At 35.4% G+C, this 20,111-nt stretch overlaps 1 protein-coding gene and 1 pseudogene across 4 annotated transcripts in view; one reads left to right on the top strand and one right to left on the bottom strand.

The window, feature by feature from the left end:
• The window catches only part of Itch (itchy E3 ubiquitin protein ligase), a 130,888-nt gene that overhangs the window by 6,448 nt on the left and 104,329 nt on the right, over positions 1 to 20,111 (bottom strand). For all 4 annotated transcript variants that reach the window (XM_074074585.1, XM_074074586.1, XM_074074584.1 and 1 more), the window contains 10 exons: positions 19,789 to 19,861; positions 17,460 to 17,531; positions 14,835 to 14,923; positions 12,927 to 13,086; positions 12,615 to 12,748; positions 12,148 to 12,288; positions 8,033 to 8,153; positions 7,062 to 7,166; positions 4,788 to 4,884; positions 1,054 to 1,126 (listed from right to left, as the gene is read on the bottom strand). In XM_074074585.1, coding sequence (XP_073930686.1) covers positions 1,054 to 1,126; positions 4,788 to 4,884; positions 7,062 to 7,166; positions 8,033 to 8,153; positions 12,148 to 12,288; positions 12,615 to 12,748; positions 12,927 to 13,086; positions 14,835 to 14,923; positions 17,460 to 17,531; positions 19,789 to 19,861 — 1,065 coding nt within the window. The remainder of the gene's footprint in view (positions 1 to 1,053; positions 1,127 to 4,787; positions 4,885 to 7,061; positions 7,167 to 8,032; positions 8,154 to 12,147; positions 12,289 to 12,614; positions 12,749 to 12,926; positions 13,087 to 14,834; positions 14,924 to 17,459; positions 17,532 to 19,788; positions 19,862 to 20,111) is intronic.
• LOC141423755 (small nucleolar RNA SNORA51) lies at positions 9,044 to 9,168 on the top strand (annotated as a pseudogene).

Genomic DNA, 20,111 nt, shown 5'->3' with positions numbered 1-20,111 from the left:
TGACCACTATATGATTCAGCAATCCCACTACTGGACATATTCTAAAAAGAATTAAGTATGTCAAAAAGACATCTATTCTTGTATTATACTTGGAAGGTTTACTACACTACTATTCACAACAGCCAAGATATGAAACCAACCTAGCTGCCCATCAGATGAAAGAGAGAATGTAGAATTACGTACAGTGGAATATTATTCAGTCATTAAGAAAGAATGAACTTCTGTCTTTTGCAGCAATATGGATGGAACTGGATATTATGTTAAGTGAAATAAGATAGGAACAGACAAAAACCTTATGTTCTCATTTATAATAGAAGCTAAAAAGTTGATTTAAAATCAGTAGAGAATAGAACAGTGCTTACCAGAGTCTTGGAAGTGTGTAGGGGACAAGAGAAGATAGTTAACAGGTACAGGGGCTAAGTTGGATAAGAATAACTTCTGTGCTTCTTCTATAGCACAGTGGGATAAATACAGCTGACAACAACTGACTATTTAAAAACAGCTAATAGAAGCTGGGTGCTGGTGGCTATGTCTATAATCCTAGGTACTCAGGAAGCAGAGATCAAGAAGATCTCCGTTTGAAGCCAGCCCCAGCAAATAGATAGAGAGAAACCCTATCTTGAAAACACTCAACACAAAAAAGGGCCAGTGGAATGGCTCAACTGTTAAGAGTGCCTGCTTAGTAAGCGGCAAGCGCTGAGTTCAAACCTCAGTACCAAAATCAAAAAAAAAAAAACCCAACCAAAACACCTTAAAAAATTTCAGAGGTAGGAAGAGGAATGGATTGCAAATGAGCATAAAGGATGATGCCCCCCATCATCCTTTATTGGGGGGTGGGGGGATGCTGTAGAAGTAGACTTTGGTGATGTTATACTACTAGTAAACCTACTAAATATTACTGAATAAAAAAGTGGCGAGTTTGTAGTAAATAAATTATGCCTCAGTAAAGCTGTTAAAGTAATTCAGTACCACAGGGAAAGTATTTCATTTCTAAGAAGCTAGAAGGTAACTGGAAAAAAGGCTATTTTCTCTATTCTTTCTGATTTTGCTTACCAGGTATGACTCCTGGGTAACCAATTTTCTTTCCCAACTTTTTCAATGCAGAATTTCTGTGGTCCATTGCTCCCTAAAATATAATAAAATCATGAAGAGTTTGTTGGTTCAAAAATTCTCAAATTATGCCTCCAATTCAGCAGCATGAGCATCACCAAGTTAGAACCACAAATTAACAGGCTCTACCAAGTCAAAAACCCTGAGAGAAGGACTCTATATAGTATGTGTTTTAACAAGCTGCCAAGTGATTCTGGTGCTATTTGAAGACCATTTTGTTAACATATGCCCAGAAGGAGAAAATGCGGTTTTATCCATCATTTCTTTGCTAGACTAGCACAAAGTTATGATTAATAACAGCTCACAAGAATATACAAAAAGCAGCTTAATTTTAGTAGTTTTAGACACAATAGGATAACTATGGCCCACTTTCTAATACATCCTAGTGAACAGTAACAATGCTTGCAATCACAGGACCTGTAGAGCATACCCTTGTACACATACATTCACACACAATTTCTTGTCTCTGCTGATAGCTATGATCTACTGATGATCTGAAAGCAGAGGTTTAATAAAAGGTCATTTCCCTTCCCTAGGAATCATTTATAATTGTTAGTGTTAATGGACTTTTTTCTCAGGCTAGATATAGTGTACAGGCCTATAATCCCACCTAACTGGGAGGTGGGTATCAGGAAGCCTGTGGTTCCAGGTCAGCCCATGCAAAAAATTAGAGAGACTCCATCTCAACCAAAAGGCTGGACATAGTGGCATGTGTCCATGTTCCCACCTATGCGGGAGGCATATGTAATAGAATCACAGTTTGAGGCTAGCCCTGGGGGAAAAACCCGCAAGATTACTTGAAACTAAGTAATGCAAAAAAAGTGCTGAGGATGGGGTTCTTCAGTTGGTAGATCACTGTGCAAGGCTGAGTTCAAACTGACTAAATCTTAGTACAAATATAAATTGGTCATATTTTTGTAGTTAATAACAATGAATTATTTTCATGAGTAGTTATGTAAGAAGTTCAATAAAATAAGGAAATGGTCATTATGAAAGAAGAATGGTTAAAATTGTTCTCTGGTATTAAACACTAAAATTTACTCATTTTACATGCTTCTCTCAATATATTACAGATGAAAAGGAGTTAATAATGCTAACATGTAATAGAGAAGATTCTGAATCAAATATTAAAATAGTAGGCAGAGAGGGATTTTAGTAAATTTCATTTGTAAAGGCTATTTTACAGCCAGGAGATGGTGGCTCACACTTATAATCCTAGCTACTTGGAAAGCTGAGATCAGGAGGATCGTATTTCAAGGCCAGCCAGGTAAATAGTTTGTGAGACCCTATCTCCAAAAATAACCAGAGCAGATATGGACGGGAAGTGTGGCTTGAGCGGTGAAAAGTCTGCTTTGCAAGTTCAAAGCCCTGAGTTCTAACTCTAGTTCCCCCCAAAAAGAGGTTATTTTACAAGTATGCCTTTTAACCATCATTTTGACTGCTTTCTCCACACCTCCAGCATTGACTGCTTTCAAAATTCAATGTCTAATTGTAAAATTTATATGCTGAAATTATAGGTTGCTTATTTTCAATCTTAGTCTGACACTAGTCCTAAAATACATAAACTTCTGTATAGACTCTTGCACCTATGTTCCTAATTTCAAGCACCTTTCAAATCATTGGGTATCTGAAGCCTAATTTACATTTTACAGCCTTGGCTACTGTAATAGGGGGCCTCTGCATGCTAGGCAAGTGCTTTACCACTGAGTTACAGCCCCAGCCCAAACACTACACTTTTAAATAAAATCCACCTCATATTTCTCTAAAATGGCCATTTATAATTTATTTTGGTAGGTGTATTATACCTGTACTGTGTTTAGGTTGTTTCTCTTTTTTTCTTGTCAAACATACTTAAGTTTATTATTTATCTTTTCTATCTGTGTCATTTTCCAGTGCTGCTTATACAGAATGGTTTCTGGTTTTCTCATAAACCCAAACCTTTACTGTAAGTAGGAAAAACTATGTGCCTTTTAGTTATCTCTTCTAACATAGTTACAAATGCATATCATTTCATTAAATCACTTTTTAAAAAATTTCTCATTTATTTTCAATCATTCTACCTCAGCCTCCCGAGTGCTAAAATAACAGGTGTGTGCCACCATGCCAAGCTAAAAAGTTCTCAAAACAATTAAACAAGAAAAAAAGAAAAGTGACATTTACAAATTTTATTTCAGAATATTGAAGGGCATATTACAAGTTTTAGTTAATAAAAATGAAATGTTGGATCAGATGTGAAGAGTCACCATGTTGAAGGATTACAAACATCAATCCTATATCCTTCTCCTGCCTTGGGCTTACACAAGATTTCTTCTAATGTTCTATGAACTATAATCTTATTATCTTGTTTTACAGGGCTATCCATCTGTGTTGTTTTACATAGCCTCATGCAACTCAACTATTATTTCCAAGAGCAGAACTAAGTTTTGTCCATTCATTCATTCATTCATTCACTCACTCACTTTTATTTGGTGGAACTGGGATTTGAATTCAGGGCTTTGTGCTTGCAAAGCAGGAGCTCTACCGCTTGAACCACACCATCAGTCCATTTTGCTCTGGTTTTTCTGGAGATGGGGTCTTGCAAACAATTTGCCCAGGCTAGCCTCGAACTATGATCCTATCTTAGCTTCCCAAGCAGCTAGGATTACAGCAGAAAGACATAGGTGCCTGGCTTGACATGCCATTTTTATACCTCATCTTCTAATCAAGTTCTCTATCTGTTTCTACTTTTGGAACTTCTCTAGCATTTATCCATTCTTTTTTTTTTTTTTCCCCAATTCTATCTAAAATCAAGTTCTCATCTTTTCCTACCTCCAGGCTCTACCCTCATCTTTTAATGCATACCATTTGTCTTGCTATCAAATTTTCCTGAAATGTACTTCAGCAAGTTCTCCCCTATTCAAAAAGTTTCTACTTGTAATGCTCTCAGGGTAATATCCAAAATCATTTGGTCTAGCTTTTAAAGTCTTATTAAATTGGTTCTGAATTCTGTATGCAAAATCACCTGCTTAGTTCGCTACTTGTGACTCAGCTGAAGCACTGTTAAAGAGATCACAGCTTCTCTGTGCACCCTCTTATGGTACTTGGCATAATATTAGTGTCAAAGAAATACTTAAATTTATATAAATAATTTATCATTTAGTCACAAAATAAAAAGATGATGAGGATACAGATCTACATCTGAAAGAGCTCCCAGACTAAAAGGGAAGTGTTTTTAAACATGAAACGGGGCCTGAGGCTGAAGCCTGCCCAAAAAGTCTGAGGCTCTGAGTTCAAACCCCAGTACAGCCAAAGAAATAATCCAACCAGCCATACAAACAAAAAATACAATAGGGGACAATAACCACTATTGTACAATGATCTTCTCAATTCATTGAAATAGTTTTGTGTCATTTAGGAGACACTGTAATCTTTGTCAAATTACTGAATGAGCAAAAAGATTCACAAACAGAAGACTACTATCCTATTGAGTTAAACTGTGGATTCAAGCTTGAGGATTAAAAATTTCTATAAGGACTAGAAAGTGATTTAAAAGCTTACACAAATACAAGTTTACTGTGGCTAGTTAAGAAAATGATTATACTTGTCTTTGTTATTTTTGGTAAGTTTTATAAACATTTATCTAAAAGCGGTATAATAAACAATTTTTTTGTATAGGATCAGTGACTCTATATACATACCCATGAGGTCAGCAAATCCTCCTACTGGCAATCGGCAGGTTCCAGTAACAAACTGTAGAAGTCTCATTCTCTTCTCATTATCAATTTCTTTAACAAACTGTTAAAATAACATTTAAAGAGATATAGAAGTCACATGTTACATTCAGCTCACTGAACAAAAAGAAAAATGCTCATTTCAAATCTTAAATCAACTCCTGGTGTCAGTTGCATAAGATAAGGACAAACATAGCCATGTTTGTCAAAGCCCCACCTATACATATATATCTCTTAGAATGACTTCGTTAAAAGTAAGGATGCCCTGGGCCTAAGAGCTTCCCACTCATACAGTTTGAACAAAGATCACCTCTTGTTGGGCAGCCCCTTTTCCCTCCTAGATCTGCCTGGGCTAGATGTTCATGTGCTTACATAGGACACAGAAGTCAAGTATGTATAGACTTTTTGGTTTTGTGAATAAATGAAATCAAGCTCACAGAATTTTATTCCAGATATAATTCATTAACTTCCTTTCTTCAATTTTTTTTAGGTTTTGGTATAGCTACACGTAGCCAAGATTAGGTAGGTTTTATGTCCTACAGTTCTGACTGTACAATGAAATGGTACTAAGTACATTCATACTGATGTGTAGCCATCATTACTATCTTGAGAACTCTTTCATTATCCAAAGCAAAAACTATGCATACATTAAACATAACTTTCCACTCCCACTCTCTACAGTCCCTGGTGATTTCTATCCTAATTTCTATCTCAGTGAATCTGTCCATTCTAGGAACCTCATGTAAGTGGAATAATACAGTATTTGCCTGATGTATTTCACCTATTTAAAAATTCATGTTTATGCTCATTGTTTCAAATACTTTTGTTCTGAACACTATTTTCCTCTTGCAGTGCTGGGGATTGAATTTGGGGATTTGAGTATGCTAGGCAAGCTACACCTGCAGCCCACAGTTCATAATGTTTTGTTTTGCTCACTATGTACCCCAGGTTGGCCTCAAACTCATCCTCCTGTCTCAGCCTCACATGTGCCTCCACACCCAGCACAAATTTCGTATTTTTAAACTTCATTCATGTTGTACCAAAGTTGAAACTTAGGGCCTCTGTACTTCTAAGCAGGTACTCTACTCCTGGAACCACATCCATAGCTTGTTTAGTTTTTTTTTTTTTTCCTCTCTTTGCAGTACTGGGGTTTGAACTCAGGGCCTACATCTTGAGCCACTCCACCAGCCCATTTTTGTGACAGGTTTTTCAAGATAGGGTCTCACGAACTATTTGCCTGGGCTTTGAACCTTGATCCTCCTGATCTCTGCCTCCCGAGTAGCTAGGATTGCATGTGTGAGCCACTAGCAACCAGCTGTTTTAGTTATTTTTCAAATAGCATCTTGCTTTTACCCAGGCTGGCCTGGAACCCAATGCTTCCTGTCTTCATTTCCTGTGTTGCTAGGATTATAGGGATTAGTCACTGTGCCCTACTCCCTCAACATAACACTAATGGTATAAGCAGGTATCTGTAACTATTAATGATGTCAATCACCTTTTTTTTTTTTTTACGATAATGGGGTTTTAACTCGGGGACTACTTGCTAAGTAGGTGCTCTATCACTTGTGCCACTCAGCCAGCCTTTTTTATGTTGGTTTTTCTCAAGATAGGTTCTCTCGAACTATTTGCATGGGCTGGCATCAAATGGTGATCCTCCTGATCTCCATCTCCTGAGTAGCTAGTACAGGTGTGAGCCACTGGTGCCTGGCTTGTTCAGCACCTTTTTATGTTCTTATGTATTTGTGAGAGATACTAATGTGGTTCTAAACCCTATCTTTTAAATTTTGCCAACTGAACATTATTTAATTCTTAATGAAGCATGAATAGTGAAAAGCATATTACAGTATTTTATCTTCTGGACTATACTCTGGGCAAAGCTATGTGTTGCTTAACAATAGCCTTTAAAGAATGCTGTTAAAATCTCTCATTTATCTATTATAATGCATTACTTTAATGTCTAGGATGGGCTGAGTGGCCTGCACACATTACATTTTATTCTGTTACTTATTGTAGCAAATTTTAAACCATTATGCTGTGTTGGTCAATAAAAATAAAATTAGAAAGGCAGCCATGATGGCACATGCCTGTAATCCCAGCACACAGGAGGACTGACACAGAGGATCGTAATTTGAGGCCAGCCTGAGCTATACAGCAAGTTCCATGCTAGCTTGGCTTCATAGTGAGACCTTTCTCAAATAAACAAACAATTAAATTAAAAAATAAGTCGATTAAGAAACAAACCTGCCAAAACCACATGATTTGTTTGCTTGTCCTAGTATAATGACGGTAGATGGCATGTCTTTGCCAGTCATTCAAATCAATCTCTTGCATTCCACATAAAAGTACCTTTTAGGGAAGAAAAAGATAAATTGTTTAATGATTTTATACATGAACTGTATACAAAATGCTTAGTATAAATATGAAAACACTAATATAAGGCAACTTGGAAAATATATTAATAAACAGGTTTTAGGCTTGTAAAGTGTACATCAATAATTATATCTACATTACTCAGGAGTGTGAGTTTTCATGCATGGTGTCATATACACATATATTCAGGGTAGTAAATCATTTAATTGTAGAGAAGCCTTAATAGCAATTTATGCAGGCAGGCATGTATGTATTAATTTATGCAATACAAATTTATGTATGTATGTATTCACTTATTTATTGGTAGGACTAGCGTTTGAGTTCAGGACTTTCTCCTCAAGTCCATTTTACTGTGGTTATTTTTAAAGATAGGGTCTTGCAAACCATTTGCCTGGGTTGGCCTCAAACTGCAATCCTAATCTCAGTTTCCCAAATAGTTCGGATTACAGGTGTGAGCCAGCAGCACCTTGAGCCACTCCAGCAATCCTTTCTTTTGTGTGTGTGTGATGGGTATTTTCGAGATATGGTCTCTCCAACTACTTGTTCAGGCTGGCTTTGAACCTCCTTATCTCTGCCTCCTGAGTAGCTAGGATTATAGGTATGAGCCACTGGCGCCGAGCTAACAGCAACATTTTAAAGGTAGTTTTATCTTAGCATAAATTATGGTTTTCTTTAACCACTGCAGAAGATTCAAAACATCTTTACCAACATGAAAAATATTGTTTGCCAGCTAGATGGCAGTGGGAAGATGGACAAGTGAGTTGAAAGTAGATACCTGAAGGCATTATTTACTAGCACGTTGCAGCTGGGGAGGTGGGGGAGAGAGGGAGGGAATTCATTACCTCTAATTCCTTTGCATCGAAGTACTGCAAATACTGCTGGGGAAGAATTTCATTAAAGCCTTCAAAGAAAGCTTGTGTCTGTTCTTCAACACCTCTAGATAACCTCCACTCAGCTACCATTCTGGCAGATAAATATGAAAAGCTTATCAGGAATTTTAGATTTTACCTTTACATTCTCAGTATAAAATTAAAAATGTAAAACTTTACTGTCATGGAAATCTGAAATATATATGAAAGTACAGTAGAATGAACCCCTTTGTACACATGTCCAAGCTTCATCAAAATGTCAGTCTTACTTCATCTATACCCCTAATTCATACTGTAGATATGTTTCATTTGAAGCAAATATTTCTATGTGTCTCTACAACATGAAGCCTCTTTTCACAAGCATACCACTATAGCACCAAAAAAAAGAGAACAATTCCTTAATATCAAGTATTTAGTGCTCAGATTCTGGCTGATGCAATTTTTTGAACTAATTGTTTAAATCAGGATCCTAAAAAAGTACATATGTTGCAAAAGTCTCTTAAGCATCAGATTCTTTTTTTTTTTGGCAGTACTGGGGTTTTTACTCAGGGCTTCATGCTTCCTAGGCAGGTGCTCTATCACTTCAGTCATCCCACCAGCCCTTTTTTGTGTTGGTTACTTTCTCGAACTGTTTGCCTAGGTTGGCTTTGAACCAAGATCCTCCTAATCTCTGCCTCCCAAGTTGTTAGGATTACAGTCATGAGCCACTGGTGCCAGGTGAATCTTTTAATGAAAGCATTTTTGAAGAAAATTCTTCTTTAAATATTCCAGATTTCAAATCTGCTTTTCTTCTAATCTTCATTTACATATATTTTAACAAAGTTAAAAATCGTAACATATAAAAATTAATTTTTGTTTCAGAATATTTACTTTAAAAAATTTTAATGAGCAAATAAATTTGGGTATTTCAGGCACTTGATACCTTGACAACATTTGGAGTCTAAAGTTTACTGAAAACTATGAAATTTTTTTAAATGGTGTGTAGGTCTTCTGGTGCTTACCACAGATTATGTTTTGCACTGTATAGAAAGACAAAGTAAAGTAAACCTACCCTTTATACCCTCAGCCCTGGCCCTGTGCCAGTCTGTATTATGAATGAGGAGACATAGGGAAAGAAAAGAAAATGCAGTGTAGGTTGTATTGGACAAATCATATGATAATTCTAATTCTAATTCTAAACTCTGTGAAAATGATTAAAGAAACGATCAAAGATATTAGCAAGAGACCAAATGCAGGCAGGAACTGGTGGGGATGAATCTTGAAAGGAGGTCTGCAAACTAGAGCAGATCTACATTTAATAGACTTTTCCCTAGAAAGCACTTTACAGTTTACAAAGAGCATAGATGTGGAGAGCGCAAAAAGAAAGCAACAGTCCTGTTGGGCTGAGAAGACATGAAGTTGGGAGTGTGAAGCTCCTACAGCAGTGAGGGGAAAATCCCAGAAAGTAGGAAGACAGACAGGAAGCTCCCAAATCTGCACGTAAATTTACTTATAGTTCTTAGTTGCATATATGTAGCAGATTCCAAGGAATCCTGTGGAGAGCAACAAGTGGAATGCCAAAGACCTAAGCAGAAATTTCAGCTGTGTTGGAGAGACAGAATTTAAGCATGTACACTTTCAAGGGGTTGAGAAAACACTTAGGGCCTTCTATTGTAAGGAATAGGGACCATGTTCCAGGTGTAAGAGTTATGTTTTAGGACTCAAGACAAAATGGAAATGAAAGGGCCCTAGGAAACTTCCACAGGACCACAGTGATGTCTCCTTTATTTAACTGCCTATCAGAACAAAAGAGGTATAAAATTCAATAATCGTTACAGGAAGAAAAAGAAATGGAGAATTTCTGCCATGTATTACAATTAAAAATTACTACACAAGCAAAGAAGCAGGAAAATGTGGCCCATATTCATGAGAACAAACTCCACAGAATTAGGCTTATAGATGGCCTAAGTTGAAGTTAGCAAAGACTTTAAATCAGCTATTTAAAATGTATCAAATATACATTCAAGGAAGGAGGGATGTATCTCAGAAGTAAAGCATTTGCCTACCACATGAAATGACCTGAGTTCAATTCCTAAACTTGAAAAAAAAAAAATCATAGTTAAAAGTAAACAAAAAGTGGTGTACCACTTATAATTTCAGTTACTGGGAGGCAGAGGTAGGTAGCACCATGATTTGAGGCCAGTGAAGCAAAATTAGCTTGAAGACTCTGTCTGAAAAATAAACTAAAAGCAAAAGGACTTAAGATGTGATTCACGAGGTAGAGCACCTGCCTAGCAAAACATGAGGAGACCTTGAATCCAATCCCCAGTACTACCAAAAAAGAAAAAAAGGGGGAAAGAAATAGAGCTTCTTAACAGAGAAGTAGAAATTCTTAAAATAACCAAATGTAAATTCTAGAATATCTGAAATAAAAATTTTATTAGATGACCTTAAGGGTTATAAAAGAGCAGTGAAAATGAAGGCATATGAACCAAAATAATCTAAACTGAAGAACAGAAGAAAAAATGGTCACTGAAAATTATGGGGTGACATGAAAAGTTAAAAGATTCACGTAACTTAAAATTCTTGAAGTAATACAGAAAGGGAGTGAGCCTCAGGGAGCACTCATGAAGATAAAATCCCACAGTTCCTCATAGAGTGGAGTGGCATCAACCACAGACATGAGAAGTTCAGCAAGCAAGCATGCTAAATGCAAAGTGATCACAACTATGCACAGGGAAAAACTGCTGAAAATAAAAAATTAAATTCTTCAAAAGCCATGGAAAAACATGTATTTAATTCAGAAAAACATGAACAAAAGCACAGATCATCAAAAACAAGAGAACAACGGAATGACACTGAAATAAAGTAGTAAAAAATTTAAAATACTATAAACCTATAATTCTAAATCTCATGAAAAGAGCCTTCAAAACTAGAAGTTAAATAAAATGTTCATATAAAAGCTGAGTAAATTTATTGCCAGCAGATACACTAAGAGATATGATAAAGAAAGCTTTTAAAGCCGAAGGAAAGTGATATTAGATAGAAAAACATATGAAGAAATGAGGTTCAGAAATGGTAATGTAAACTGGGCATGCTTGTAATCCCAGAAACTCAAGGAGGCTGAGACAGGAAGACCGAAAGTTTGAAGCCAATCTGGGATTCAAAGCAAGTCCTTGTCTCAAAAACAAAGTAATATGAATAAATATAATAGGCTATTTTTCTTAATTACTTTAACAATCTACTGATTACTTAAAGTAAGAATAAGATCTCATGTTATGAGATTTATAACATGTAAAAATAAAATGGGACAATAGCACAATGAGCCATGCCCCTAGCTACAAGGATATTTTACACTAATTAAAATAATTTAAAGTACAGATTATTTACTAACAAATAGTACCTTTATACTATACATTGATAATGGCTAAAATTGTGCATTTTTAATTATAAAGGGAAAACCAAGCAAACAATCTAGAAACTGGAACTTAAGAAGAAGCAGACAGCACACATAATTAGCAGAGAGCTGAGCAATGCCCTAGAGAAAATGGTTAAAAACCTCAGATCAGGCACCTTCTCTTGGAATCCTCCCCCAACTCTGGGGGCTCTACTGTCCTGCTTTACACTTTTCTATCTCAATAAACTCTCCTACTTTACTCGGAGGAGGAAAAAAGCAAATAATGCTAAGTTTAACTGCAATTAGACAGAATTGGTGTTGAGAACTATAAAGGAACTAATAACTTTTGAGACTCTGCAGTCTCAAATCAGTGCACAAAGCGTTATAGAGGATAAATCATTAAACCATTGTTTTACTCATAAATTTTATCTAATTTTACCATACTCCTCACAAAAATATAAACTTTTGAGATTCTTTTCAATGACCATGGCATAGTGAATACAGAACTGGTATTTACAAAAGTGCTCCAACAAGACTTCTACTCTTAAAACTCAAACTCTTAAAACTGAAAACTAGAAATGAAAAATAATTACCTACACAGAATTATGATTAATACAAAAGCAAATGTTATTTAGAAAAATAACCATCCATTGCTATTGCTAGGCAATTATCAACAGAAAGTCTAAACTATGTCAAAGGAGTGTTCTCTTACCTAATGTATTCTTCTTTATTTTCTTCTGTCACAAGAATATTGCCACCATTGGGTTTCAAATCATGACTCTTAATTTCACCTAAAATTTCTTTATCAACGGAGAAGTACATTTCCAAACCACATTCCTCAATATTGTTTTCTCTGCATAAATGAAATTAGTACTATTTGTTATATCTACCAATTTAATCGTAATTTAAAAGTTTTAAATTCAAGACCTTTGATCTTAGTTAACTTTAAGCTATAAAATCAAAATAAGAAGAAACTGGAAGATTAGGCTCTAAAATCCTATTATTGTCCACGATTCTGGATATACCTCTATAAAATTTATAACTCAACAATGAGATAGGTTTAATGTATAGACTGCTTAAATCCAGTAAGCCAATGTCATGCTTACAGTTTAGATGAGTTACTAATACCTTAATCAAAACATATAAACTATATTTTAATAATTGTAAAATGAAACTTACTTAACCCAGATTAGAGAATTGTAAAATTCTGGATCAATAGATTCTAAATCCTTAAGTCCAACTGGTTTGTTCAAGATACGTTTATAGAATGGTAAAGAAAAACCGGTGTCTATAAATTTCCCATGGAACAGAGCCTATACAGGAAGGGAACAAAACCATTTAAGATAATTGTATAAATGTCATTTTATTTCAAAACATCAGATGAATTTTTCATTCTAAAAAATTCCTGTCACATGATCAGTTATGCCACATAAGAAAATTAAGTACTGATGAATTAGCAAAGCAAACGCACAGTTCTATACATGCACTTACCATGGCAATAAACCTGCCAATAAAATGAAAGTATTTCAAGTGATCTGGATTGATGTAAGAAGCAGGGTTTATCTGCAAGCAGTAGTTGTCCTTCCCTGCATATTCAAACAGGCAATACATGGGGTTCAACACTTCATGTGACAAAAGAAAGAACCATTCTCTGAAATCAAAAGAAAACATAGGATGGAAAATCTTATAAGTAACCATCCTAGCAAATCAAAGAGGAGTGTTACAAAGTTTTTGGAAATCTATACACCTCAGCTGGTGACAGTTTCCTAATCTCACATTGATTTTTATTGCTTCTGTTCAAGCTTATGAGTATTTTACAGATGATACATATACACATTTTTTTTTTCTGGGGGGTAAGGGGAAATTACTGCAGTTTGAACTCAGGGTCTCACACTAGCTAGACAGGCACTCTACCACTTGAGCCACTCTGCTAACCTATTTACTGCTTATTATTATATTTCAAAGCATCTAAGACATCACTGACCTTAAAGACACCCTTATTTGATGACCCACTCAATTTCTTTTCCAATTTTAATTGTAATACACATCTAAATGTCAGAGAGTTAAAATATGAAAATGTTAAGTCTCAGAACTGATGAAATACCATACACAGCAAGTTGTTATTGGCCCAGTTGTTTCAAGCTGCTGAAATCATTTAATATTCCTTCTATTACTGAATGATATTCAACAAGTGGCATTATTCCCTACATCTCAGATGACTATAAAAACTTTCAATTTCACAAAGGCAGAAAAGCACTTAATTCCAGCCACACAATTATTAGAACAATGCTCTGAAAAGATCTAATTCAAGTGTTCTAAAAATACGTACCCATATTAAGATAAGATTATGTTTACTATGTTACATGGATGGGTCTGGGAGAACAGATCTGGTGCAACACACTGTCTTTTCAGCCTGCGTCCTATCACTCTTTATCATGGCCACTGGTGACAACGCTGCTTATACTTTAATATTGCTAATTTAATTTTCTAATTAGGATTAAATAATCGCTCTCCTTTTGAATTGTCCTTAACATACAAAAGTAAATATTCCTGATATTATTTATCTGTGATTACTTCACACATTTTCAAACAGCTATTTGAATTTTGCAATAGAATATAAATAACTCCTGAAATGTAGCCACCAGTAGCAATCGAGCAAAGACTCTGAACTAGATTATTAATAAAAGTATTTCTACTCTCCATAATAATCCTAGATAGTAACTATTCTTATTTTACAGCTGAAGATATTTGCCCAAGGTCACACTATTGAGGTTAGGAAATAGATTCAAATCCAGTCTTGACTCCAAAGTCTTTCCTTTCAACATTGCCACTGCTATCTAAATTTTTAATATGATATGACATATTGTTACAGAATAAGCAGATATTTTTTGCTTGAGGCTGTTTTCTAGGGTTTGATTACAAGTTCCAAAAAGAGGAAAAAAAAAAATTAAAGACTTTCAACTCCCTATTTTATATAGCTTTTTATAGTCTCATGTCAGAATATTAATCTCAGCAAGGAACCAAGCACTTCAGAGGGCCATGGTGCTCTGTTAAACAGACATGAGGTGGTTGACTGAACTAAGCTATTGATTAAATAATGCCAACCTTGTTCTAGGATACAACTTATAAATGCCTTATTTGAAATCTCTGAAGCCTCTTCACCTGTAAAATTCTATCTTGCAGGATTATTTCTGAGGACTAAATGATTTGATAAGCCAATTATGGGTGCCCTAGAAAGTACTTAATTGTTGAAATTCTGTAGCTGTAGAATAAAGCTGCAATATTTGCTATGTATCATTTTCCTGAGATATCAGATTGAGAAAATAATATTTGTAAGCAAAGTGTAATGATACCTTTGGAGTAAAGAAACTAAGTTCTGAGTATTCATATTATCACTACCTTGCTACACCTCCATAATCTAAACCTTCTTCTCCTGGAAAAATCACCCACAAACGTCTTCGCAGGTCTTGGGGATTGAAGCTCATTATCTACAAAACAATAAAGTGAGACAATTGGTGAAAGGAGTTGTAGAAACACAATTCTACCACTTCTAAGTTTGACACCTACTTCATTATAGGTAACTTAACTCCCTCATGACATAGAATTGTGTTTACATTCTAGTTAACATCACAGATGTAGAAAATACATTATATAAAGTTTCTTAAGTTTTAAATATTATACACATCTACATTTTATATACATTATATACCTCTATATATAACTTGTAAAGTTAATTGACCAATTGCTTAGAACACAGAATAGCATGGTCAGAGATTAGGTAGGTTTTTTTGCGGTGTCGCGAGGGTTGGTTAGGTTAAGGTTTGTTTCACAGTTAAAGGTACACATAATACCTAACTGACTAAAACCTGTGTCTACAGAGTGCATCCAGTTAACTCTGGAAACTTATTCATATTGACAGCCTATACATACATGGTAAAACTACTCAAATTTAGTGTTCCACCATGTGGTTAATAAGATTATTTTCAAATTTAAAGGACTGTACCATTACTGAGCTAAAATGGACAGGTCATTTGGTTTTTCCATCTGTAAAACTAATTATATACCCTTAAAAAAACCCAGAAAAACCCACAGAGGCCTGGATAGGGAGAATTTAATATAATACCTGTACTTTACCAATGATAAGAATGAATTCTCACATTTAAATATCCAAAGTGGATCAGTAAGTAATCTGTTTAAGTCAGGGTTCTCTCAGTTCCCCCAAAAAAAGACACATCAGATTTATGAATTCATATCTCAAACAATTAACATCCCAAATGTGACAAAAAAATTCGATGCCTACAAAATGCTCATCATATACATACATGTTTATGACAAATACTCTACAAATAGTACAGGCTAAGTATACAGCAATGCAAATGAGAAATGTCACAAAATTATAAACTATCATTAAATAATTCATTTTAACAACTAATATGAACAAATTCTTTTTTCTGCTATTTCCCCCATAAGCAGTTATATTATGTTACTGAAAAAAATACTCTGCAAAGTAAATTTACCCAATAGCTATGAAGAAAATCTGAAGCCAATTTTGATATCAGATCATTACCTTTAAACAATTAAATTGTTCTCTTTTATTTCGTAGATGTCAATCTAAGGCAGCAGTTTTTTACCTTTTTTTTTTTTATTGTAATTTATTTATCTTTTTGCAGTATATGGGAGGCTTGAACTCGGGGCTTATTCTTGGTAGGCAAGTGCTTTATCATTTGAGCCACTCTGCTACCAGACCCAGGTAGCAGTTAAAAAAAAAAAGTTTTAGCACTACCTGTTCTGTCATACTGCAAAACACTTTAGGTTTGAAAAGTCAAAAGGTAAAGGGAGAGTAATCTTTTCAATAATGATAGAAGCAAGTTATGCTCCAAGAAATTCATCCAACAGAAACAGACTACTCAGTGACAAAAGGGTGATTATGAATATGAAAATTAGAAATGGGCAAGGACTGGGGTGGGGATGGCCTTAGAGAAGGGTATGATCAGAATTCTCTGATCTCATTCTAGTTCCAAGTCCCATTAAAAAGTTGTCTGTTTCAAAACAGCAAAAGCCAATTAGCTTTTCCCTTTAATGTTAACAACTGAAGTTCCATTAAAAAAATGAACACAACTGTTTCTAAAATCAAATAGCCAGTTACTGCCAACTATCTGAATTTCCTTGCCCTTTGCTTTTAGTTCAGTACTTCTTGAAGCTATATAGCTACTGCGTTAAAATTATGGGTGCTTGAAAATAATCACTTCCACATCTGGCCACAAAACAAGAACTAGTCAGATGTTTTTATTTTAAGACGTTTTTCACTGGCTATTTTATTTTTATTTTTAAATATTTTTTTGGCAGTACAGTGGCTTGAACTCAGGGCCTCACACTTGCTAGGCAGGCACTCTCCACTTGAGTCACTCTGCCAGCCCTTCACTGGCTATTTTAATTTTCCCTATAATAATCACTTAACATTTACTTGTACTTGGTTGTTAGTGGTATCTACAAAAAAAAGGGGGGGAGGTGTGTGAAAAAATTTGTTGACTACTTCTGAAAACTCATCAGTGACCAATTTCTTTCCTACTTAAAAACAAAAGTTTAATTGTTAAGAATAACATATGCTTATTGTAAAAATTAAAAAAAAAAAATCAATTGATACAGAAATGTAAAACCAGTCTTCTGTTTCCCTTTCTACCCATTCCACAACTGTAATATGGGTATTTCCAGACTGCCTACCGATAGCCTATTTTCCTATATAAGTGTATCTATTTGAAATAAGAATTTAGCAACTAGTAAAATTCACTAATTACTTATGTTACTCTAGCACTGAAAGACACAGAACACACAGGTACATGCACACACAAAAAAAACTATGTATATGTTCCAGAATGGTACTATGTCAGCTAGCAATGACATTATACTTTAAAATTCAAGAAATCCAAACTGAAGTATAAACTGTTCAGGTTAAACTGCCAGCATGGAAAAGTATTCCTGGGCTGGCAATGAAGGGACTAAACAACTGGGTAAATCAGACAGTACCTGTTGAAAGGAATCCTCAAACAATGTTTTTCTTGTCACTGTGATCTTTATGTGCTGTGGCATGGTCAGTTGCTGAAATGTAAGAAAGATTTAAGTCAACCCTTACCATTAAAATAGCCTACCAAAAAACCAAAAGGGAAAGTTTTAGTCACTTTTGTCTTTGTTTAGAGAAACTGACTTTTAATATGATTTTTTTTTCTTTGCCCTACTGGTGTTTGAACTCAGGGCCTATACCTTGAACCACAACCTTTTTTTGCGAAGGATTTTTGCAAGATAGGGTCTCAGGAATTATTTGCCTGGGGTGGCTTCTAACCTCAATTCTCCTGATCTCTGCCTCCTGAATAGCTAGGATTACACATGTGAGCCACTGGTGTCTGGCAAAATACCCCTTATTTTTCAAAAAAATTATTTTATTTTGGCAGTACTGGCATTTGAACTCAGTGTATCACATTTGCCCACAGGCACTCTACTACTTGAGCCACTTGACCAGTCCAATATGAACTTATAATCAATAATGTTTACTAAGGCATTTGTGAACATTCATGCTTATAATGGGTTATTTAATATATGAGAAACAGAAGAGAACAAGACCACATTATACACAGTGTTTACTTAATAAATCAAATCTTAGTTTTACTAATCAAAAAGCTAATTCAGATTATTTCCCAATTAACTACGAGAGTTTGGAGTTTACAAATATTTAACATAACAGTTTGACTAATGCATTCGTTTTATTTAGAGCCCATAAAAATCTTTAAAGATTTACTTAGACATTAAAAGTAAATCATCATAGTAATTTATTTAGACATTAGTCATGTTAAGTAGCTGATTATATTTGGAAAAAAACTGACTTAAAACATGTTTATTCAAACATGTATATGGTCATGTATGTATAAACACATAGGTATATACCAAAGTCATTTATATGAAACACTAGATATGGAATCAGGCATAGTGGTACACATCTATAATCCCAGCACACAGGAAAATGAGACAGGATACAGAATTCCCAGCCAGATGCTCAAGCTACATAGTGCAACCGTGTCTTAAAAAAACAAGTTTTGAGGCATTGGGCACCAGTGGGTTGTGCCTGTAATCCTACCCACCCAGGAGGCAGAGATCAGGAGGATCATGGTTTGAAGCTAGACCTGGGAAGTAGCACGAGAGACCCTATCCTGAAAATACCCACACAAAAAGGTTTGGTGTAGTGGCTCAAGTGGCAGAGTGCCTGCCTAGCATGTGTAAGGCCCTGAGATCAAACCCCAGTCTCACCAATACAAACAAACAAACAAATAAATGAAACACAGATACTGAGACTGAAAGAGTTGAAGTTCAACAGACCTCATTTCAAGCAACAAAAAGCTGGGCATGGTGGCACACAACTGTTATCACAATTTCAGGGAAAGGACAAACAGGAGGATCAAAGTTCAGACCAGCCTGGGCATAAATGAGAGACATTATCTCAAAAATGACCAAAGCAAAACAGTCTAGGGGCATAGTAGTTGAGAGCCTGCCTAGCAAGCTGGGAGTTTAAACCCCAATACTGAAAAACAAGACAAAAAAAAAACAAAAAAAAGGCCCAAAAGCAAAACAACAACCCCACTAGATATGAAACTGGCTGGTTGTAATTTACAGATAAAAATATTTTATTTGAAAATTTGTGCATTCTGAAAGTAATGGGTACTAAGGAAAAGGTTAACAAATGTTTTCTTATTCAAATGGATTCAAGCTTACTCTTCTAAACAACAGAAGCCGCAATTAGCAAATTGATAAAATCTTTGTTCTGAAAGCAGATGTAAAATGCTTCTTATCTACGCTGTTCTCTTGTGAATTAATCATTTTCGCAACCAACACATCAAGTGGCTCATGCCTGTATCCTGGGAACTTGGGAGGCTGAGACTGAGAGGATTATGGTCCCAGGCCAACCTGGGCAAATAGTTCACAAAACATTTAAACCAGTAAGTGGGCACAGTGCTGTCCCTGTCACCCTAAGCTATACTACATGGGAGGCTGACATATGAAGATCTCAGTTCCAGGCCAGCCTGGGCAAAAAAAGTTTGTGATACCCCATCTCAACAGAGGTGGGTATACTGGTCACCCCAGCCAAGCAGGAAGATCATGGTCTAGGCCAGCCTGGACAAAAAGCAAAACCCTACCTTCAAAATGACTATAGCAAAATAACCAGGGGCTGGAGGAAAGGCTCAAGCAGTAGAGTGCTTGCCTATCAAGCTCAATGCTCTGAGTTCAAACCCCAGTACCATCAAAAAAGGAAAAAAAAAAAAAAATCAACATAACAAAGGCAGAACAGAGATGCAGTTCCCATACTAACCTGACACCAAAACCGGAAATACTGAACTTTTGCCTTGAAGTCTCGAACATATGCTATCTGTGGTCCATTGTCTCTGGCGACAGAACAAGGGTTAACATGATATATACAGCTGTTTGTAAAAGATAATAATAAAGAAAAGCAAATATCCTGCTCCCTTCAGTACTTAGTAACCAAATACAAAAATACCCAACACAGTATATTCCTAAAATAATTTTTTGGGGACATATTTCCCAAAGACTATCTTTAAGTAAAAGAAATAAAATGTGATCATGTTGAAGCCACTGTTGTGGTATTATTTTCACATGCAGTCAAATCTAACAGAG

Source organism: Castor canadensis, chromosome 5, assembly GCF_047511655.1.
Source record: "Castor canadensis chromosome 5, mCasCan1.hap1v2, whole genome shotgun sequence".
NCBI lineage: Eukaryota > Metazoa > Chordata > Mammalia > Rodentia > Castoridae > Castor > Castor canadensis.
Note: the sequence above shows the minus strand (reverse complement) of the source record. Positions and strands in the feature narration are given on the sequence as shown.